Raw genomic sequence first — 24764 nt, 5'->3', positions numbered from 1 at the left:
CACATGACAGGAACCACAATAGAAAAAAATGGGCAAAGGGTGTGACCAGGCATTTTACAATAAAGGAATCCCAAAGCCTACAACGCACATTTTAAGAAACCAGAGAAGTGCATTTTAAAATCATAAAATATCCTTTACACCTGTTGGACTGACAAAAATTAGGAAGCTGATGCTTCCTTGTCAAAGTGACTCCCTGATTAACTCTCCACCCTCCCAACTGCTACTCAAACCTCCCAAACACCCTCCTTTATCCTTAGTTTCCTTTACTGACTTAGCTTTCAATTTCACATACAAAATAGCTTTCAATTTCACATACAAAATAGCTTTCAATTTCACATACAAAATATCAAGGAATACTACAAGCTTCCCCACACCTACCCACCTGTCTGCATCTGTGCCATATTTATTATATATGGGCTTTTCTTCTATACTGTAGAAGAACTGCCTCTGTTCATGGCTAAGGTCAGCTTGTACACTTGGGCATTAATTCCCATCTCCTCCCACCTCCTTGAGAACACTGCTCTAGCAATTCTGTTCCTTCTCTCCTATGTCATCATTTAATCCATCTCTATCTTCCCCAAGTGTATATAAACAAAACAAATTCCTAACTACAACATTGATTTTTAATTACAGGCATGGAAATGTAATTGCAGTTCATAGAGACAATTCTATGTAACTCACTCCAAAGAAAATAATAGCAAGGAAAGTAATAGTAATTTATTTAAATGTGGGTAATTTTTTCATCTATTCAATTTTGGGAAGCCAGCTAAAAAATATAGATATAGAGATAGATAGATAGATAGATAGATAGATAGATAGATAGATGATAGATACATAGAGCTATAGATCTATATAGACATCTTGATGAAGATTAAAATGTGATTACCAGGGGGTCTGGGAGGTAGGGAAATAGGGAAATCTGGTCAAAGGGTGCAAGCCTTCTTAAGTATATGAGTTGACGGATGTGTTAATTAACTTAATTCTAATAATCATGTCATAAAATATACAAATATTAAATCATCACATTGTACACTTTATGCACACCAGTTTTGTCAATAATACCTCAATAAAACTGAAAACAAAAACAAATCCAGTCACTCCCCAAACATTTACCTGGCCAGCTACCATGTTAGTGTTCTTAGCCTACGCCAGCCCCGGGTCCAGTCCCAGCAGAGTGGGCTTTCTAGGAAACACAGTCCAAAATAAAGAAAACCTGTTCAAGTACTTCAAACCTTTTCCAGTGTTGAGGCTCAGGGCAGGCCATCCCCAAATATGCCACCATGGCGTAGTGATTATTTTGAGTTAAAGTTATTGAAGAAATGGCCCATGCGAGAGGGACGCTCTAACCCTCCTTTCTGTCTCCCTGAAAGCAGGAAATAAATCTCCTGTGAAAGGTGCCCTCCTGCATCTGGAGGTAGAAGGACACCCCTATCTCCAGAGACAGGGAATTCGGGCTGAGATCCTGTATAAACCAACCTTGCTACTTCTTTAATTTACCACCCAAGCCCAAATTCTGTTTAGATTCTTTACTCATTAAGCACCCAAAACCGAAGTTTCTTTGTCCTGTCAATTCCTCACAAATTTATTGTTTCTTTGCCTAAAAATTATAAAAGCTGCCTGCTTTGGCCACTGCTTAGGTCCATTTCTATGACACTTCTGTGCATACAAATTAAAATATGTTTCTCTTTCTCCTGTTACTCTGTCATGTGTCAATTTTTTTTTTTTTTTTTTTTTTTTGCGGTACGCGGGCCTCTCACTGTTGTGGCCTCTCCCGTTGCGGAGCACAGGCTCCGGACGCGCAGGCTCAGCGGCCATGGCTCACGGGCCCAGCCACTCCGCGGCATGTGGGATCCTCCCGGACCGGGGCACGAACCCGCGTCCCCTGCATTGGCGGACTCTCAACCACTGCGCCACCAGGGAAGCCCCATGTGTCAATTTTGTTATTAGTCTGGCACAAGAACTCAAGAGGGTGAAGTGGAAATTGCCTTCTCCCTGATGCTAGCGTTTTCAGGGGGTATTCTTAATACCTAGTAACCTTCTTAAAAATGCTTTCGTCCCATGGCTAACATTCTGAGTGCCCTTTATACAGTTTGCTGCTGTTTCCCGAAAATTTAAAGGTACCTTTTTCCTACTTCTCACTTTCTACTCCTCAACAGCAACAACCATCGCCACATAAATAAAATAAACCTTCACATCACATCAGTCTCCAGCTTCATTGCTGTGTTTAATCCCTCATCTCTCATCTGGACCACCTTCACTGGTCTTCCAGCTCTACAACCCCTCCAATCCAACCTCCCTAAGAGTGGTTTTAAATTTGTGTTGTTTGGAACTTTAGTAGATCTTGTTTTTTGCTTGTTTCGTTCTGCTTTTGGTTGGTTGTTTTGGCTTTGTTTGGCCTGGGAAGCCTTACTTCCGCTCCATCTAGAATGTCTTCTGCTTTGCTCAGGGAGCCTTCCCTACTTCCCCATGGAGGGGAAGCACTTTGAGTCTTCTGCAGCTTTCATATCTGCCTCTGTAATTGGTTATCTGACCAAAGTGTTGTAATTATTTCATTTATAAATCTCTCTCCTCTGGAGTGCATTAACCTTCTATTCTTTATATACTCAAATAATTGCAGAATTCTGGGTTTGATTTATGTTTGGACAAAGAGTGTACAGTATTGTTAGTAACAAAGGTAGGAACAGCAAGAAAGTGCTAGTTTGTGCAGGAGTTAAATAATTTGCTTTTGAAGGTACTGAGTTTGAGATTTCTGTGAGCCATCAGGCTGGAATAATTAGTAAGCAATATGGATGTGGAATTCAAAAGAGACATCCAATCTGAAGACGCAAACTTGATCATTATCAGGATATGAATAGTTAGGGCAACTCCAAATGAAAGCCATCTATCTGTTTAACCCATTGATTCCGCTGTGGAGAGAATGGCTCTAATGTGAGGAAGACTCTGTGTCTTCCACCTTCCCACAGAAATGTACCAGCTGAAGATTGAAATTTACATTGTAGAAGGATGTATGTAAAATATTTAACACAGATTCATAGGAAGTATTTTTTCTTTTAGGATTGATAAGCTAAAAACACTTTCCATTGTAGTATGGACCTGAGAAGGCCATTTCAGGAGAAATGTTCAGGGGGTAATCACTGGTCAGCCTTACCTTTAAATCCTTGCCCTATGAAAACCTAGCAGTCTGATCTTGTTTAAGTCACCTAACCTCTCCCAGCCTCAGTTTTCTTGCTGGGAAAAGGAATAATAAACACCTAAACTTGGAAGTATGTTATTAATATTTTCAATGAGATAACATTTGTGATAGTATCCTGTAATGCTTGCACATAGTAGGTGCTCAGTAAATGTCTTCAACAAGCATTTACTGAGTTTCCTCCATGTTCCAGACACTGTTTTAAGCACAAAGATCTCTGCCCTCATGGAGCTTACACTCAGATGTGGGGAGGGGAGAGAAAACAATGAACATAATGAAGAAACAAATTATATTGTACACCAAATGACAACATAATCCATTTTATATTGAAAATTCATATAGTGTAAGTAGTCATAGCCTTTAACACCTGCAGGGTCCAGGAAAGTAATCAAAATAAATAAGTTAGGTTGGTTGAAAAGAGCAGTCCTTTTTATTATTCTGCTTTTGTGAAGATAAGAGCACAAAAAATACATCTCTTTTCCTTCCTACATCTACCTTCAGAAAACAATAGTACAAGTGTCATGATAAATGGCAATTGACAGCCTTCTTATCTGAGACATAAATGGCAAGCCTCCTAGGGCTCTGGCACTGGCAGAGACACTGGGAAAGTCACTTGTCACTTCCAAGCAATTGGTGGTCTTTGGGAATATGGACTCCGTGTTGCCAGACCCGCCAATTTTTCAAGCAAAGTCACAAATTTGCATTTGGGGTGAAATATCCTGATTTTTAATATAGCAGTTTATTTATATTTTTTTCAACTGTAAAATCTTCTCCTCTCCTCCCCCCAAACCCCCCAAAATTTGCAGACCACATATGGTTTAAGGAAGTAATCAGGTTTAAATCTCTGAAAAAAACTGAGGTTTTATTTATGTCACTTTTAAAATAAGCTTTAGCTCTGCAGTATTTTGTAAAACTTGGCATGTGAAAGAGTGTGAGCCACTCAAACTACTACATAGTCCACTAACTATTTTTTTTTATTGGAGTGTAGTTGCTTTAGAATGTTGTGTTAGTTTCTGCTGTACAGCGAAGTGAATCAGCTATATGTACACATATATCTCTTCCCTCTTAGACCTCCCTCCCACCCCCATCCCACCCAACTATGTCATCACAGAGCACTGAGCTGACTCCCTGTGCGATACAGCAGGTTCCCACTGGCTATTTATTTTACACATGGTAGTGTATATATGTCAATCCTAATATCCCAATTCATCCCACCCTCCCCTTCTACCCGCCCCCCCCATCCACATGTCTGTTCTCTATGTCTGCGTCTCTATTCCTGCCCTGCAAATCATTATATAAGGAATAAATATTTTGCTAAGAATCTTACTGACCTGGGGCAGGAAACACTGGTTAAGAATAAGAAACAATATTTCTCCTGCATATTTGCCCCCAGATTACCTCCTATCATTATTAAACGTCTTCCTTAGTTACAGTGCCCTGATTTTGTTCAGCTGATAAACCACATTTCTCACTCTCTCTTGCAGCTAGGGATGGACAAGTGACTAAGTTCTCCCAAGGATATGTAGGCAGGAGTTGTTGGAGGGAGCTTCTGGAAACGCTCCCTAAAAAGAAAGTCTTCCTCCTTCCTCTTTTTTTCTGCCTCAGACTCAGACGTGATAGCTGGAGTTGCATGAACCATCTTGTGACTGTGAAGCAATTTGTACAAAGGATGGTTGAGCAGAAAAAGTGAAGGCTCCTGGGACATTGATGATATTAAGAAGCCCCTGTAGGGCTTCCCTGGTGGCACAGTGGTTGAGAGTCCGCCTGCCGATGCAGGGGACGCGGGTTCGTGCCCCGGTCCGGGAGGATCCCACATGCCGCGGAGCGGCTAGGCCAGTGAGCCATAGCCGCTGAGCCTGCGCATCCGGAGCCTGTGCTCTGCAACGGGAGAGGCCACGGCAGTGAAAGGCCCGCGTACCGAAAAAAATAAAAAATTAAAAAAAATAAAGAAGCCCCTGTAAGTCCAAGACTCTGAACTTGTTTTACATTAGTGAGAATGAACTTTTGCCTATTTAAACCACTTTATAAGAAATTGATTCTTTACAAGAAATTGATTACATTAAGAGATAATTAAGAGGTAGAGCGAACTGGTTGTAGTTCTATGTGGGATGTTGGATGGGGGAGGGCAGAGGGGGAAGAGTCAAGGGTGATGCCCAGGGTTCTGGCTTTGGCTACTGGCTTTGTGCCCTGAGCAGGCAGGATCAGGTGGTTCATGATGTCTAAATAAATAAATAAGCCACTTTATTTCTGTTACCAAGTAGTCTAATACAAGTCCTGAGATCATTTTTAAAATACATTTTTATATAGCCTCTAATGTGTAAGAGCAGAATTCCAACTAAGTTAATAGGCATGTGGAATCACCATTTGTCATACAGCAAAACCATAAAAGTGTCTTGTCACCCGCTGAAACCTCCTCAACTTCCTGTGTTTGTTAAAATCACCTTTACTCATTTTGAAGTCTAGTTGAATTGGCATAAGAAATATTTTAGACTATGATGTAATTTGTTGGATTAATTAATAGGAAAATAAATTGTATTTGCTTTTATTTACCTATATATTAATTAACTGAAAAATGAGATTATGCCTCAAGCTATTAGAATGCAACCAAACATTGAATCCCTCAGACTTAAAGGAACACATCCATTTGATCACACAATTTATAGGGACAGAGACTGAAGCAGTGGAAATAGTATGCTAAATCTTAAAAGGTGTGTTTTAAAATTAGGGAAGATGTTTTCATTGAAGTTTTTAATTTAATGCATCAATTAAATACTAAATGCCATATATATATATATATATATATATATATATATATATATATATACCATTGACACACACAAAACAAACAAACAAAAACTCTTGTCAAGCACAGGTGTAAGGGAGAGCACAGTGATGACTGAAACATAATCGCTGCATTGAAGAACGTCAGTTTGGCTTATAAAACCAACAAATAAAATCCTTTTTATAGTTGAGGGGATTGAAGTAAATGAGCTTCAGTGACTTGTTAAAGATCATACAACAGGTTAACAGCAAAGTCCAGACTGCCTCACTCCTAGACCCATGCCTTCTGACAAAGTCAGGCTTCTGACTTTAGGGAGAACAGAAAAGAGTATTTTCAAGTGAAGAAAACGTACACCTTTTTGACTTCCATTAAATAATTAATACTTCATTTTGCCTTGAGACTGTTTAGAGGACACAGAAGTATCTTCAAGAACAACCATTTTTGAAATCTTAGCCAAAAAAAAATGAGTTCCCAAGGCAGATTAAGTTGATTGAATCATGACTTAAGTAAAACAATTATTTCCATCCAGTCTCTGTTCTCTCCCTATATCAGATTAGACTAGCTACATTTAACAGAAAATCTAAAATTTCATTGCTTAAACACAGAAAGGTTAGTCACTCAAGTGGACAGGTCCAGAGGCAGGAAGACCAGGGCAGGTTTGGAGGCTCCACAAAGTCACAAGTGATTTAGGCTCCTTCTAGCTTGATGCTCCACCATTCTCAACAAATGGCTCATGGTTTCCAATCTGAAGCATCATAATATGGCTGCTTGAGCACCAGCCATCACATCTGTGTTCTAGAAGTCATGAAATTCAATTGAGGGATGCAAAAAACAAAATAAAACAAAATAAAAACAAACAAAAAAACCTAAAAACATCTTCCAGCTGAATCAGCTCCTTTAAAACACCTACTCAGAAATTTCATACACAGCAATTCACTTGCTTCTCGTTGACCACAATCTAGGACACGTCACACTTAGTTCAAGGGATTGGGAAATACTGGTCTCTTAGTGAGGCCCATAGCCATTCTGAAGGAAATCAAGGTCCATCTCTAAGAAAGAGTTAGGTTAGGGGATAGTTGGTAAACAACCAGAAGTCTCTGTCACAACTGTCACAAAATATCAAGGGACATGTGTTTGTCAGTGGCAAGTGTCCCCTTGATACTTAACTTCAAGTGTATTTAATATTAAAATATCAATACCAAATTCATATTTGATTTTAATAATTATTTGTTATCTATTTAATATTAATGACATAAATATTAGATTAAAATATTAAGATTAAAATAACTCTAAAAATTTGTCTTCATTTCCTTCTGCCTGATTTCCCAGTCTGAAATGAAAAGAAATAATCGTGACAGAATATGGTTACTCAGTAAAACACAACTGGTTCTGACAGCTTCCTAGCCACACCTATGATATTCAAAGTCAGCTACACCCAGAAAAATAAAAGCTTAAAAACATACATGGTGATGAACTGGCTCAGTAAGAAAAGAATACATCAAGTCATCTATTTGCCAAAATGATCTCAGGATACTGCGAGTGCATTGCTTAAACTATCCAGGTTATTCAGGTTGGTTTTTAAACATAATTTAGTACATTTGTTGGATAGACCCTGACCAAAAATAATGTCAAAATGTGATTTTTTTTTCCTCAATTATGGGTTGGCAAAATATATTCACTAAGTAAAGTGGCAGTGAGTATGCCATGTACCTAAATTTGGTTACCCTATGTGCCACTGTATACCCTCCAATATATGCAACCATAGGGTACAAAGTATACAGAGAGTCAGTTACAGTTATTCAGGTACAGAAGAACACAGAGAAGGGTGGGAGATTCTGCTGTGTGGGTGGACAGAAGACATGTGGCCTTGAATTGGGGTCACCAGGTGAGCCGGGACAAATTTCCTCACCATTTGGCAGCCGTAGACCTGCTGCCTGAGACTACCAGCGTACTCACTCTAATTGGCTAATTGTGTTGTTCATCTATTAGTTTTTGCAGGTTCTAACCAAGGGATCATCTATACAGTGCTTGTCAAATTTCACGTACAAAGGGATCTCCTGGGACAGCTTGTTGAAGTGCAGATTCTGATTCACTAGGTCTGGGGTGGGGCCTGAATCCACTTTCTTCACCTGCTGTCAGGTGTTATGAACAGCACTGAGTAGCAAAGACCTAGTACAGAGGTGAACTTGTACACTGGGAACACCTGCAAGGCCTCCCCCACAGAGTTTTTTATTCAGTGGGTCTGAGAAAAGACCCAAGAATTAGCCTTTCTGGCACATTCCCAGGTGATGCTGATGCTTCTGGTCCAGGAATCACACTTCAAGAACCACTGATTTAGAATTTCATTATGGATCTCAAAGAGGTGAGAAATATGGTGGATGTAGAATAGTAACCTAGCTCTCTTACAGAACGCCTACTATGGACGGAAGGTCTTTGTGAAGTTGGATTTTAAATTTTATGAATGAACCATATAAATGTCATCCACTCTTAATTCCTAAGCTTTCTACATATTTTAAGAGAGACAAAGTCAAAATAAGAAAATTCTTTCATTTCCACTTTGGATTAGAGGGTTCCTTTTAGTTTTTCTTGAACTATACATGGCAGAAAATAATTCTATGTGAATTTTTGGTATGAATTCTAGGTAAAAATTCAGGTATCTCAAAGGAAGCCTTGAAATTTCCTTTTAATAATAATTCCATGTTATAGCATTTAATGGTCCCTAAACATGGACAAATAAAAACACTCCACAATTACAGGTATTCATTGTTGCACTCTGACAACTAAATTTTTAAAAATTTGAAATCTTATGTATCTCAGACCAAATATGGAGGAAGGTCACACTTATTTTTAATTGTTTTTTTCTCTAAAGTTAGTAAATAAACAAAGTCTAACTCCGTAGATTGATTTTATAAAGGACATTTTATTCCTATCAATCAAAAAACTTTAAGTAAAGATTTTAAAATAATTTGATCTATCCACATGAAATGCATATAATAAATATACTTTGCACATAACATTTCTTACACAATTATTCTATCTATATATTTGAAAGTGGTTATTATTTTATTGGTAGTGGCAAGGATTTGAGATCAAGTGTGGTTTTTATTTTTTATGCAACACTATCCTTTCAAAGAGTTTTTTAAAACTATGCTCACTTAAATTTACTGGGCCCTACAAAGTATACAAGGATCCATCCATTCTTTTTTTTTTTTTTTTAATTTTTATTGGCGTGTAGTTGCTTTATCCATTCTTAGTAGTGCTTTCTCCTGCTATATGTAGTACTCTTTTCTTTAACCTAATTATGTAGAAAGACAAAGGCAGTTTCTGCTCAAATGCAATGTTCCTTCACATTTATTAGAAAAGCAGATAAAAGAGACCAGAAACATGTAGCAATATACATAATTTGTTTCATTGCCCTAATCTAATTGAGGATTTTCAACTAGTACAGGACTTTTATAACTAACACACACCAAAATGGAGTTAGCTTTTCCTCTATGATAATAAAAATCCTCAACTCTAGAACATCTATTGTGAACATTTTCCAAATAACATAGCATATTCCATTTTCTACGAGTAAACATATGCATAGATATCAAATTTTACAAAATAGGGCTTTCCTGGTGGCGCAGTGGTTGAGAGTCTGCCTGCCGATGCAGGGGACACGGGTTCGTGCCCCGGTCCAGGAAGATCCCACATGCCGCGGAGCAGCTAGGCTAGGCCCGTGAGTCATGGCTGCTGAGCCTGCGTGTCCGGAGCCTGTGCTCTGCAACGGGAGAGGCCACAACAGTGAGAGGCCCGCGTAACGCAAAAAGAAAAAAAAAAAAATTTTACAAAATATTTTTAATAAACCTAGGAGGAATTAAAAGCTCAGCAAAGTTAAGGAAGTATTTAACAAAGCTCATTTATAACAATTATATCAATTTTCATCTGTCTTGGTGTTTCCATGGAATTTTTTCACATGAAATAGTTTGAGATCTTGATCAAGATAGGAAAGTTTAACTGTACATTTTCCCTAGCTATAGATTTAATTCTTGAAAACAATTCAGAATGATTAACTTACTGACAATTAATTAACAGACAATTAACTTACATGAAATAATCCATCAAATACAATGTTCTATTAACAAACTAAATTTGTAAACAGTTCAGCAGAGTTTCATAAATTTCATCAATCATACAATTAACATTTAATTTTGAGTGTAAATAAAGAATGACTTTGAATTTCCTAAATAAACCCAAAGGCATCATAGTTCCTCTGTGAGATAAATTTTAACGATATTTTGAAAAAATTTTAAAATAGTCGAAACTGCTTAATACAAATTCATTTCCTACACTTTCTAATAATTTTTTTTTTTTGCGGTACGCGGGCCTCTCACTGCTGTGGCCTCTCCCGCTGCGGAGCACAGGCTCCGGACGCGCAGGCTCAGCGGCCATGGCTCACGGGTCCAGTCGCTCCGCGGGATGTGGGATCCTCCCAGACCGGGACACGAACCCGTGTCCCCTGCATCGGCAGGCAGACTCTCAACCACTGCGCCACCAGGGAAGCCCTTCTAATAATTTTGATTATAGTTTTAGAGTGTCTTCTCTTGCCGATTGAGAAATCAGCCTTTGACCTTTAATTGTATTTTATGTTCAGATACAAATTTTCTCTTTCATTCTTAAATTTAAGAAATATGAAGACATAAACAAACATGTCAGTTAATGTTTGACTAGTGAGTTTTAATTGCTTAGCAAACATACTGCATCTACATTCAAGAATATAACTTAACACGTTATTATTATATATTTCCAAAATTTTAATATTATATTTTAAAATTTCAAAACTGGTATCATTGTCAGAGTAACATGTACATCAAATAACAGATATCCAGAAATTGCATTACTCTCCAAAATTATTTTACTGACAATGGCTATAAAAATGGACACCTTTTAAAATATAATCTTACTTATTAAAACTTTTCTTTTCTGCTCTAATATCCAACGTCATATCAAGAAACCCCTTTACTTAGAAACTGTGACTAACAGTAAGGAGACTAATCACAAAATTTAAGAAAATCAGATACTCATTTGTTTCAAAGGTTAACTAGCTAATAGATTAAAAAAATTATTTTTGTCTGAATGAGAAATATCCTTGTGATATATACAGTTAATGTTTATAAATCTATAGAGTTTGGCACAAAACACTATTAAAATATTATTTAAACATATGGTTTCTTTCTAAATTAATAAAATATAATGTCCTATTAAAATGCTATATATTCAAAATAGTTTATTAACTCATGTTCTCATTTTTTTAATCCACCACCATTCAAAAAATGTTTGGTAAGAATTGCATTAATAGATTTCAATTTTTTAACATATATATGCCAGACACTTTTTCTGATTTAACATTTTCTGAAAGTGATTACCAACGCAGCCTGAATATTAAGCTCCGGGTAGGATAGTCATTCAATCTTTAGCATACTCAAAGGGCTAAGCACCGTGTATCAGGGTTGTAAGCCTAATTCCTGCTGGGCTAGTTCCCCAAATGCTTGAAGATGGTGGGCGCGTGTCACACTAGAGAGAGCATGTCCTTGCCAAGGTATTTATATTTTTAAAAAGTAATAATACATCATGGTGGGCAAACAAAACACATTTATGGGTTTCAATCAACCCACGGGCATCAAGGCTGCAATTCTTTAATGGAAATCCTCTCACGTGATCCTTCAAAAAAATCTCAGAGGCTCAAATTGCTGTGAGCTTGTTCTGGTCCATGTCTTTCCAACAATTCTAGAACCTGTAGGAACCTGATGATGCATCCACATGGACAGAGATCTCAGGATCGAGCTGGGAGCACCTCCGGAGGGTGAAAAATATAGTGGGAGATGAGCCTTATTCACCAGTTGGAGATTGTATCAAAGAATGTTTAAAAAATCCTTCAGCACAGAGCCATGCAGATAGAGGAAGCAATTCTCTTGCACCAAAGACAATACTTCTAAAAGCATAATTGTCCCCAAGACGGTGAAGAAAATATTTAATTTTCATCTAAAATAAAAATGTACTTTTCACTAGCTCCCCATATACTCTTCCAGAGCATACCAAGTAACATAAGTTTTCAAATAGAAGGTGCAAGACAGCACATAGTACAGTCCTAGAAAGGGCAATATGTAAATGCATATAAATGGAAATTAACAAATGAAACATTTATTTCTGGAGAACATGGACGTTATCTCAGACAAGGAGAATTAGAGGAAGCTTCGTATTTATAGTATCCTTATCTATATGACTGGAAGTTTACCTCCAATAAACAAACAGTTTAGCAGATGCTGCTGTCATTTTACATTCAATAAACTCCTACATATGCATCGTAGATGTTACTCTATTAAAAGGCACACTTATTTCTTTACACGTGTCTTTGCTAGGGTCCTAAATTTGGGTTCCAGATGATCTAGAAACTCAAACCCCTCTTCTTCCTGCGGATCCCTGTAGCAGCCAACGGAGCCAGCCACAGACTCGTTTCCTTCATAGTTATAGGAGTGAACGTAGTCTTCAGAATGTTTATGCTCCTTGTCTTTTCCTCACAGATACACCTTCTGTTTTGAAAAAGCACATTTTATTATTTTTAAAAAAACACCTAAACATATTAGCATAAAAATAATGTCTTTGATTTACCTTTTACTGTTTAATTTTTAATCAGAGTGTGTCCTCTAATGGATTCCTACATATAAAAAATGCACGTGGGAGCTTCCCTGGTGGAGCAGTGGTTGAGAGTCCGCCTGCCGATGCAGGGGACACGGGTTCGTGCCCCAGTCTGGGAAGATCCCACATGCCGCGGAGTGGCTGGGCCCGTGAGCCATGGCAGCTGAGCCTGCATGTCCGGAGCCTGTGCTCCGCAACGGGAGAGGCCACAACAGTGAGAGGCCCGCGTACCGCCAAAAAAAAAAAAAAAAAAAAAGCACATGATTTGTCTGTATTATATTCATTATTAAAACATAGCAAATATATAAATGCTCCTACTGAAGACATTGACGAAAACAAAAGCTCCACATACATCACACAACTAGTTTACAATTTCCTATTTAAACATGAGATTGTATAACTGAAATGTATCTCTGCAACTTTTTCACATATTTGGGGGAAACCAAAATAAACTATGATTCTTATGTTTATACACTATTATATACCTATAATAATATAATACATTAACTGGCTAATATTAGTCTATGTTGATTGATCTGAGCATAAAACAAGGAGCTAAAACCCCTCATAAAAGCTTAACAATCTATCTGGTTGATGGCGATAGGATTTCATAACCACATGGAGGATTCAACATACTAAAAATATTTATAATTTGTGATCTGCACAGTACTCCATAACAAATATTTCACTCTAGGTGATTTTCCTGGCAACTTTTAGGGAGGAAGCTATCAGTCTTTTTACACGTCCTAAAGTATAAAATGCCTACATATGCCACTCCTAGATCAAGTTTTGCAAACCTTATTTTAAAAATTGAACTTTACAAGATCGTTTTTCTCTTTGGGTTTGGACCTATCATCCATCTATCTCTATGATAATTCAACAGGAAAAGGTGATGAGCTCCAGATGTATGAGGAGGAAACTTTTGGGGAAATCCTGATTTATAAGTAGTGTTTACTTTCATGTAATATGAACTTGAAGACACTGGCACTTACTTCGCCAAGCCGAGGTTGGGTGAAGCTGTGTCATTCGTTGTATGTGTATCTGCTGGTGTTCGTCACTCCTTGTCCTACACCCTTGACAGATTCCAAGGTCTGATGTCTGCCTCCTTTGATGGGGTCCAGAGTGTAGCATCCTTTGACCACCTCAAAACTTTGATGTGTTTTGACTCCCTGGCCACCAAGTGTGTTAACAGACATTCTTGTGTCACAGATGTTGGATTTCTGTGTGGGGAGTCTAATATTTGCTTCCTAAAATGAATAAATCAAATTGAAACTAACAATTTTCTTTCATTTATTTCCCACCATGGGCAAATCACTTACCTGCTGTGCCTCTCTGTTCCCCATGCATGAAATCAGGATAATAATAGTACCCGTATCATAGGTGTTATAGGTTAAGTTGTATCCCTTCCCCCCAACAAAATTCATATGTTGAAGTCCTAACCCTCAGTGCCTAGAATGTGGTCTTATTTGAAGATAGGGTCGTTATAGATGTAACTAGTTAAATTAAGATAAGGTCATACTCAATTAAGGTGGGTCCCTAATCCAAAAGGGAAAAGTTGGACACAGACACACACACATACAGAATGCCATATGAAGACTTGATTTATGCTGTCACAAGCCAAGGAACTATCAGAAGCTAGGACAGAGGACTGGAACAGAATCCTAGCACCTTCAGAGGGAGATGGTTCTGTGAATACCTTGATCTCTTAATTTCTAGCCTTCAGAACTGTGAGACAATAAGTTTCAATTGTTTAAGTTACTCAGTTTGCGGTACTTTGTTATTGCAGCCCTAGGAAACTAATACAATAGAATTATGAAGTTTAAGTGTATTAATACATGCAGGGCACTTGGAGCTCTGCTTGGCATAATAAGTGCTCAGTAAGCATTAGCTGTTATTATTATTACTATTTTACATAATAATCAACTGTCGTCATTGAACCACCATACAAACCAAAGTGAAATCTGATTTACCATCACTTCTTCTCCGGGTGCTTCAGTATTTGATACAATTAAGTTTTGCTTGGCTACATCTTCTGGAAAACATTTCTTTACTGTACTCTTAGCAGTAACACAGACACATGTAAACAAAATACCTAAAAAATAAAAATATATAAGTAAAATAGCATTTTTTCATGCTGGTATATATTAAATCATTTGAATCATTTGATTTAGTTTAAAGTTTCTTCAGAGAACTTTTAAAAATCTGTTCCATAAATTGAGATCTCTTTGGGTCATAAAATTTTAAACAGAATATTAACAAATGTATTAGTATACAGACCAGCTCTGTCTTAGTGGGGTTATGTTATTAGGCTAAATAAGATACAAATCAATAAAAAGGAAGAAAGATGAAGTGAACATAGTTTATTAATAGCTCTCTTCCCAGGTCCAGAATTAAATGCTTTCCTTATTTCCTCACACTGAAATAGTAACTTCATTTGATTGGAATTTAAGCTAGTATTATTTGTATTTAAAATCCACACAGAACAACTCAGAGATCTTAGAATCACAAAACAAAGAACATTAGGCATAAATCAAACAGGAAAGGCAATTATGTAAAATCAGTGCCTGGCTTTGAAAGTGTACATCAAGTGCTAAGAGGAATATCCAGTTTAACCTGAAACACAAATCAATGAACACAGGCAAAGTAAAGACTACGGGAAAAGTTTGTAAATGCAAATAGGCTGTATGTAGTCAAATAGATTGTTAAAAAAAGAAAGAAGGGGGGAAGGAAGGGAAAAGGAGCAAACACAGGAAAGAAGAGAGAGAGGAAGAGAGGGAAGGAGGAAGGAAGGGGAGAAGCCTGGGTAATGATTTCCATCACTTTTGCATCTCCAAAAACCAGTTTGCAGAATGCAAAATCTTAGCATTCTTTGCATCCATTACTTTTCCTCAGTGGCTCACCATATGACCATTTCCCCCACGTTGGAGCCTTATTAAGATGTATGCTAAATCACTTCATTAATATACATTAATAACGTTGAGCATAAACATCTAAGTAAATTTTGAAGCTACTCTTTTCACTAACTCTTTTTGTGCATTCACTACATGAAAGTGACTGGTTGAGAGACTATAATATTTTGTAAGGGAGAGAATCTTAACATTAATTTTATTAATTAATTTCACTTCACACATGGAAAAAAGCACTTAAAGAAGAGGAAATGATTTACCCAGTGTCTCACAGCTAATTCTTGGAAGAACTAAGGCTATAGTTCTGAAAATTACTTTAAATTTAATCTGCTCTTACCGATAGGTTTATTCTTCTATGAGTCAGTACCCCAAGCCATAGAGTTCACGCAAGAATTTTTTTTTTTTTTTTTTTTTTTGCAGTACGCGGGCCTCTCACTGTTGTGGCCTCTCCCGTTGCGGAGCACAGGCTCCGGACGCGCAGGCTCAGTGGCCATGGCTCACGGGCCTAGCCTAGCCGCTCCGCGGCACGTGGGATCCTCTCAGACCGGGGCACGAACACGCGTCCCCTGCATCGGCAGGAAGACTCTCAACCACTGCGCCACCAGGGAAGCCCCACGCAAGATTTTTAAAAGGACACATTTATCAAAGGCTATAAATGTCATTGATGTAAAGAACTGCCATATGTTTTTAAAAATATTAGATAACATTTCAGCTAACACATTCTAGATAATTATACTTACATGACAACAATGCAGAACCCAACACCATGGCAAGAATAGCCCATCTTCCAAGTATTGCATTTGATTGCCTTGCATCTCTCAGAACTTTAGTAGTCATTCTACATTCCGATGGAATTGTACAGTCACATACTCTCACTGATAACATGTGTTCTGCAGAAACGCCATGTCTATCTTTTATTTGGAGAGGCACAGAATAATAGTTATAATCAAGATTTTGCAGTTCACGAAGAATGGCAGTTTTACGTATGTGAAAAAAAGACAGATTTTGATTTCTTGAAAAGCCAGGAAAATTAACTGACATTGCTCTATGCTTACCTATACTATTCTATATTTAATATATTATTCAAATATTATATTAAAATGGATTTGTATCCAGAACAAGAGTCTAAATGTAAGTATATTATTCATTGCTTTAAAAAACAAGGTATTATCCTTTTTCTGGGATCAATAAAATAATTTACTAAAATTAATATTTATTTATTATAATGAACTAAGGTGAAAATCTAGACCACCATCTTAAGTTCCTATTGATTAGAAGGTTTAACATAACTACATACCATCCGTTAATGTCTCTATTGTCCAAAGTTTGCTGGCAGAATTATCGAGAATGAATTGAAAAGGTGGCCCAGTATCAGGTCCATCTTGATCTACAGGTTTGAGAACAGCAAAATCCTTATCATGCTGACAAATTGTCACTTCTTTTCCAATTTGTGGTGAGTGATCAATTATCATCTTCCAAAAGAACTACTAATGTTCCAGTGCAAGATCTGTTATATAAGAAAAACAAAAAATAGGATATTTCTTCACTTAAAGTTTATTTTCAACAACCTCTATGATGTACAGTTGACATCTGCTTTCTACTAGTTGTCTGAACTGGAATTTCATACACTTTCCGAACCACAAATAACATTGCTACCAGTACAAAATAGGGACATTACTCTTCCTTGGAGATTGGTAGCTGTATCAGATGGTATCTTGAGGTGCTTTTTAAAACTAAAAGGTATGAGATTATAAGTAATGTCACTAAGGAATAACCAGTTAAGAAGAAAATTGATTTCTTTAGGAAGAACATCTTTCTTTAGGAAGAACATACATTCATGCTTCAAATACAAACACTTTACATTTGGTCATAGTCACTTTCTTGACTTCCTCTCCTGAGCTTTTTCTTCATCTACTCTTTGTTCAAACTTTGTAAAACTGATCATCAAACTCAGTAGGTGTGCTCCTTCCTGTGTGCTGCTTTGACACATTCTATTGCCACTGCTGGGAATACGTTTCTTTTCTCTGCCTGACAAAACCTTATTATCCTTTAAGAATCCATTCAAATATCACCTCCGCATGAAACCTGCTGCGACTTCTACAGACAATGGTAGCCACATTCTCCTTCATTTCTCAGAACCCTTGGTTCATCTTTGGCTCACGCACTGAACTGTGAACATGTTCATCCTAAGGGCTAAGTTGTATTCATCTTGGGTGCCTAGTGATCTGGGCACAGTATTTCTTGGCTAACTTAAAACTTAATACTAACACATTGAATATAATGCACTTACTATTTTTAGACTTTGTAAAAAAATTAATTGAATAAACTCTAAAAAAGTTGCACCCCCCCCCCCCATTTAATCAATTTGCTTTTAAGAATAAGAACTGTTGGGCTTCCCTGGTGGCACAGTGGTTAAGAATCCGGCTGCCAATTCAGGGGACACAGATTCGAGCCCTGGTCTGGGAAGATCTCACAAGTCGCAGAGCAACTAAGCCCATGCGCCACAACTACTGAGCCTGAGCTCTAGAGCTCACGAGCCACAACTACTGAGTCCATGAGCCACGACTACTGAAGCCCACGCGCCTAGAGCCCATGGTCTGCAACAAGAGAAGCCACCGCAATGAGAAGCCCACGCACGGCAACGAAGAGTAGCCCCCGCTCGCCACAACTGGAGAAAGCCCGTGCGCAGCAGCAAAGAGCCAACACAGCCAAAAATAAATAAATGAAATAAATTTATTTAAAAAGAGAGAATAAGAACTGTTACTCATCTCCAGCTCTCCACTATTATTGGCCTAATGTTTCGCACATAAGTCTAAATAAATATTTTTAATTAACATAACGCCCATTACTGGTGTTCAAGAGATAATGAAGTTTAAAGAACATATTCAAATTTTATCATTTGTAATAAAATTACAAACTGCTATAAATGGTAAGCTTTCAAAATTGAAATAAACAAAAAATAACTGATGAAATTTCTCACTTTTTTTGCTTTGAATGCTAGTCTAAATTTTGGTGCATAAATATTGAATTTATCATAAAGACTACCATAAATCATGTGTAAATGTAATCTGTTTTTTCTTTTTAGGTTGAAATAACAATTAAGCCATATTGGATAGTGTATTTCAGTGAAACTTTTTCTGTTGAATAACTAAAAAATTAAATTATTCAAAGTGACTTTTAAATTAATCACTTACATAAGGTAACTGCAGTATATACCTATTTTATCTGAACAAGTTTTACAATATCTAGAAATTAAAGAGAGATACAGTGGGCTTCCCTGGTGGTGCAGTGATTAAGAATCCGCCTGCCAATTCAAGGGACACGGGTTCAAGCCCTGGTCCAGGAAGATCTTACATGCCGTGGAACGACTAAGCCTGGGTGCCACAACTACTGAGCCCACGTGTCACAACTACTGAAGCTCGCATGCCTGGAGCCCGTGCTCTGCAGCTAGAGAAGCCACCGCAATGGTAGCCCCCACTTGCCACAACTAGAGAAAGCCCTCACACAGCAACGAAGACCTAACACAGCCAAAAATAAATAAATTTATTAAAAAATAGAGATACAACTTTTATTAAAAAAAAATCTGCAATAGCATATAAACATTTGGGACTGCCATAAATTTGTAAATAAATTTGAATACAAGTAACAACTTCAAACCCTAACAAAGAAGTGAATAATGGGAAAAAAGAAACTTATTTTTTTAATTTAAAAAAAATAGTTACAGATACTACCTGTGAGTCAACATGTGTACTCTGATTTTACTTTTTAAAATTTAAGCAGAGAACTATTTCTCTTTAAGGAACAATAGAAATCACACTTAAAAAAAATCTAATAAAGAAATAGGGGGACTTCCCTGGAGGTCCAGAGGTTAATAAGAGTCCGTGCTTCCAATGCAGGGGACGCGGGTTTGATCCCTGGTTGGGGAACTAAGATTCTGCATGCCGCAGTGCAGCAAAAAAAAAAAAAAAAAAATCCAACCAACATTCATCACATAAATGATTATTTTCCATCACAGTCTGTTTTAAGCATGTTGTTAAAAAGGGGAAAACTTGAAATTGTTAAAATGGATAGTAGTCAAAGCCGCAGCTGAAAACAAAGTCCTAGATGCCTTCTAAAACTATGAAAGACTGATTGCAAATTTTTTCCTTACTTCTGGGAAATACAGCAAAAAATAAGTAGTTACTGATAATAGTTGAAGATTGTGAAAAGGTAATTGAGTGTGTATGTTTGTCTACTTCTAAACCTTATTTTAAATTAAGCACATAAGCAAATGCCAAGTATCGGTGAGTAAGGAATGTCATAATCTTGGAGCTAGAAAGTACATCTTGGGTTAACTAAAATCTAAACTTACTTGTCAACAATAGGGACTCTGAAATGCAAGAGTTCCCCATTATTTAAGTTTCCAGGAACTGGAAGTTCACTGTTATGAATCAGCGCACTCCATGTACAGAACTCTTTAATTAACCACTAGAAAGTTTTCAGGTTCTTTCTTATCAAGCTATAATACACCTCCTAATCATTTCCAATTTTTTCATGGGTTATTTTGGACTATACACAAAATGTTTACCTCTTCCACATGACAACCCTGAAATATTTATTTTAAGAAAATTCTTCTTACAGCCGAATATAACAAAGCATTTGTAAACTTTTGAACTCAAGTTTCTATAATACATGAAAACTAATTGTTCCAGGTGCCTGTTATGCACCTGAACTTGCAAAGCTCTTGGTAGTGAAATTCACAACCTGGACCTGGAGATTCACAGGGCTCTCAAACAACAGAGGAATGACAAATATCAGTACGTACATGAAGCAAACATGCCAAGATCTCGGCCAGATGCTTGGTAGAAAAGATATTTAGCAATGATAAGGGTCCTTGTATGAAAATGAGTTCAGAGTCTAGCTAGAGGAAAAGAATGTACACGAGAAACAATGAGAGCACCCTTTTATAGAGAAGACACATCACCTGTGATAATTACGATATTACTCCCAGGGAAGGAGGGCGTAAAAGGTGTTCATAGAAGAACTGAACAGGGACTTCCCTGGTGGTGCAGTGGTTTAGAGTCCGCCTGCCAGTGCAGGGGACATGGATTCGAGCCCTGGTCTGGGAGGATCCCATATGCGGCGGAGCAGCTAAGCCCGTGCGCCACAAGTACTGAGCCTGCATGCCGCAACTACTGAAGCCCGCACCCCTAGAGCCCGTGCTCCGCAACAAAAGAAGCCACCGCGATGAGAAGCTCATGCACCACAGCAAAGAGTAGCTCCCACTCACTGCCAACTAGAGAACGCCTGCGTGAAAACTGAACAAGGACTAGTGAGAGCTACCACAGAAGATGTCACTGCCATTCATTTGAAGAAGCAAAGGGACCTGAATTTCAAACAGGAGGGGCAGTCTAATTCTAGGTGGAAGGTGTATAAAACGGTGCTTTCTAGAGTGAAAGCAGGGAAACCAGCCTTACTGACAAAAAAATTGACACAAAAAATACAAGGAAATAAACTGGATTCTAAGAAAGCTGGAATACCTAGATCATCATCATAAAATATTTATGAGTATCAAGACTAAACATTCATTTGGAAATATAAGTACTTACTTATATATTTTGCCTTTGGAAGCATATATTAAATGGATTAAAGTTCAAATAAACAAAATCCTTTATGACACCATACGGTCTTCCATTAACATTTATAGCACCCTTATCTTTACTTCTTGAGCACATCCAGGTTATCCATGGGCCTGGGACATAGACTCACAAAGTTTAGATTTGACATTTCATTTCTTTGTGCTATGATCACTGTATTTAAAGACATTCTTTTGTCACCAAAAGACCAAGTTAATTTCTTATATCTCTGTTTTCCATATTTTCCTTCTCTCCAAAACATACTTCATTTTTTATCACCAAGCTTCTGCATTTCCGTGAAGTTTCCTCCCTTTATCCTTTAATCTGGGTGGGCAACTCTTTAACTGATTTCCACTTCTCATGATATGCATACATTCTTTGATGGGGAAAATTTTCATACCAGGGAATCTGTTATGAGAACATAATAATCCCTCAACTGATATTGTGTGAAAATTTGACCTTGTCTTATGAATCCTAATTTTCATGGCCTAGTACTTGGAACTTAAAAGACAATCAACATTTGTGGAATAAGTGAGTAAATATAAATCCTTGTTTGACATCATAATTGTGTTCCTGAACCATTCAGATTTCACTTTTGCTTATACAGAAGCAGCAAATCACCAGGATTATAAAGGAGTGGCAATGTTAACTATATTTCTCAGTTAATGTTTTCCCCATTCTTTAGTAGATTTTTTTCCCTACTTATACTGAAAGAATTACATTAAAAGATTGTGTAAGAGTTATCAAGAGGAAAGGAAGATCATATGCACATGATTAAGTAATAATATTCAAATTGAGGTTTTCTTTCAGGTTTTGAAACCTAAAAATTTTTGGCTTACGGGCATAGTTCTTTCAAACTGCTTGGTCATCTCACTAATTATGATGTGCAACAGACCATTTCCATCCCAGGGTAACAGGAATAGACCAAGGCTGAGAGAGGAAGTAAGGAAAAAACCTGAATGGGACACATGTAGATGAACTGGCTTGCCCTTCCTCTATAAATCATAAGCAGCGGTATCTTCATTAGCTTAACCTTTGTCTCTCATCAGAGAATCTATTTTTTTCATAGATGTGGCTTTTAGTGTAAAGCTATAGAAAAAAGTATGGGTATAATATATAAGAAAACATCTGTCTTTATCTTATTATCAAAATATCAAGGGGCAAAATGAATAGACATGAAACATTTCATGACTTACTTTCAACTTTTGTTTATTTCCGTGAGATTTGATATGTGTTTGTTCATACACTCGCCCATCCCTTCTAAAGAAATTCAGTGATTCTATAGAAAAAGACCACAACATTGCCGTGCCAACTTGTTTGTTTTGAACATCTAGTGTATAAAAATATGCTAACCATAAAAATAATGGAAACCATCTTGGACTAAGCAGATAGTCAAAAACATAGGCTCTGTCATAAAAGCCCAAGTTCATTCACCTTTATCATCAATGGAAATTTACCCCAAATGAGTGAGTGTGTAATTGGTGTGGTGGAATGCCATATTGTAACTTCTATTTATATTTTTTATCATCTTCTTTTAATATCTATTTTTATGATATATACATTAGCATAGTAGTATATGTGTATAAATAAACACGCTAGTAAATATATGGGAGTGGTTATGGACTGGTCTCAGCCTATCAATAACCAAGGTTGTAGCTGAACTGGCCCTTATGGTTCCTCTTATGATTGCAAGATGCCCTAAGTAATAATGATCAGGAAACATTGAAAAAAAAAAAAAGTTTATTACTTACAAGTCCTGGAAATTACATGGCACACTTGGGGCCACAGAGCAATTGTAAATTTGTGGGGAATGGAGGGGGTGGGGCAAGGGAGTGACACCTGGGATTCTTCTTTTATTGAGGTGGAGGCTGGGGCCTTGTGTTTCACAGGCTCACTCTTAATTTAAAACACAAGAGCAGGAATTTAAAGCACAGGGAGAGATAAAACCAGCAGCCCAAATGGTGAGTTACTGAAATCAACCAAGATCTCTAAAACAAAGGAGCCTGGGGAGATGGGGTAGGGGTCAGCCTGGCTCTTGATCTAGTTCTGTGGTTAGCAATGTGTTTATTTGAGATATCAATCAAAGCTTAAGTCAGGCACTTGCATTACAAAAAGAGAAGCCAACTGACAGGGCTTACACTGCAAAGGTTCATATTCAAAAATGATTTACTGCTTGGAGGATATATTCAAAAGAGTTTTGAGATCTCTACATTAGGACATTTGAAGGACATTTCTTCACAAAACAGGTTCTAGAATTAATCTTGGAGAATGATTGCAAACCTCAGCAAAAGACGTTAAAAATCATTGTTTGACCATTTATTTAGGAAATAGGATAAATGTTTTATTCCCCAGTAAGAGAGACTCAGAACAAATCTATCTGAATCCAACTGTTGAAGGTGGGCCGAATCCCTCCAGCAAGTTCAAATCAGAATAATCTAAATCCGTACTCCTGAGAAAAATAGGGATCCTTGATGATGCCACTATGTCCATGGAAGAAGTCAAATAATATGGACCTCGAAACTGGGACTTGGCCCATTCACCACCTCCTAGTTTTGCATTAGTGATGCACTGGGACCTAAACTGGGTGTTTTCCAAGCAATTAATCAATCATAATGCAAACATTTTTTGCATTAAATTTTGATCTGGAAACAAACAAATTTAAATTTAGCCCCAAGATTTCCTAAAATATGTCCTATATTTATATTTTATTTCTAGAAAATTGCACTCGCCTGCATCCATTGCAATCACGGAAACATTGTATTGGTTGTCTTTTACAAATGTTGATTTTCTATCTAGAACTTTTACAGTTTTCAAGTCACCAGTGTATTCATTAATTTCAAACCAGTTATCTTCATCTCTGTTTTTTTCTTTTTTACATCTTTATTGGGGTATAATTGCTTTACAATGGTGTGTTAGTTTCTGCTTTATAACAAAGTGAATCAGTTATACATATACGTATGTTCCCATATCTCTTCCCTCTTGCATCTTCCTCCCTCCCACCCTCCCTATCCCACCTCTCCAGGCGGTCACAAAGCACCGAGCTGATATCCCTGTGCTATGCGGCTGCTTCCCACTAGCTATCTACCTTACGTTTGGTAGTGTATATATGTCCATGCCTCTCTCTCGCTTTGTCACAGCTCACCCTTCCCCTCCCCGTATCCTCAAGTCCATTCTCTAGTAGGTCTGTGTCTTTATTCCTGTCTTACCCCTAGGTTCTTCATGACATTTTTCTTAAATTCCATATATATGTGTTAGCATACGGTATTTGTCTTTCTCTTTCTGACTTACTTCATTCTGTATGACAGACTCTAGGTCTATCCACCTCATTACAAATAGCTCAATTTCATTTCTTTTTATGGCTTGCCTTCTTATACATAGTTTTTAGAAATCAAATGTAAATGCTCAAACCAAAGAGTGGACATAATCTCAAAATCTGTCATCCTAATAATACATAGAATGTTCCCAAATTTGAAATCAATTATCATCACAATTAAAAAGAAGGAAATTTTGAAAATACATTACCTTAAGCCCTCAGCAGTGCTGCTGTCCGGATCCACTGCTTCGTATCCAAGGAGTGTTGTGCCCACGGGAGG

General features: G+C 37.4%; 1 protein-coding gene across 1 annotated transcript in view; it reads right to left on the bottom strand.

The window, feature by feature from the left end:
- Window positions 1–10526: 10526 nt before the first annotated feature.
- DSC1 (desmocollin 1) overlaps window positions 10527–24764 on the bottom strand; it is a 28119-nt gene continuing 13881 nt past the window's right edge. The window contains 8 exon segments of the mRNA XM_067701375.1: window positions 10527–12544; window positions 13643–13897; window positions 14621–14742; window positions 16297–16467; window positions 16854–17019; window positions 17021–17063; window positions 23897–24038; window positions 24689–24763. Coding sequence (XP_067557476.1) covers window positions 12347–12544; window positions 13643–13897; window positions 14621–14742; window positions 16297–16467; window positions 16854–17019; window positions 17021–17063; window positions 23897–24038; window positions 24689–24763 — 1172 coding nt within the window. The 3' untranslated portion in view covers window positions 10527–12346.

Source organism: Pseudorca crassidens, chromosome 12 (genome assembly GCF_039906515.1).
Source record: "Pseudorca crassidens isolate mPseCra1 chromosome 12, mPseCra1.hap1, whole genome shotgun sequence".
In the NCBI taxonomy this organism is placed as follows: domain Eukaryota; kingdom Metazoa; phylum Chordata; class Mammalia; order Artiodactyla; family Delphinidae; genus Pseudorca; species Pseudorca crassidens.
The sequence above is the reverse complement of the archived record's forward strand: the minus strand, read 5'-3'. Positions and strand labels throughout refer to the sequence as shown.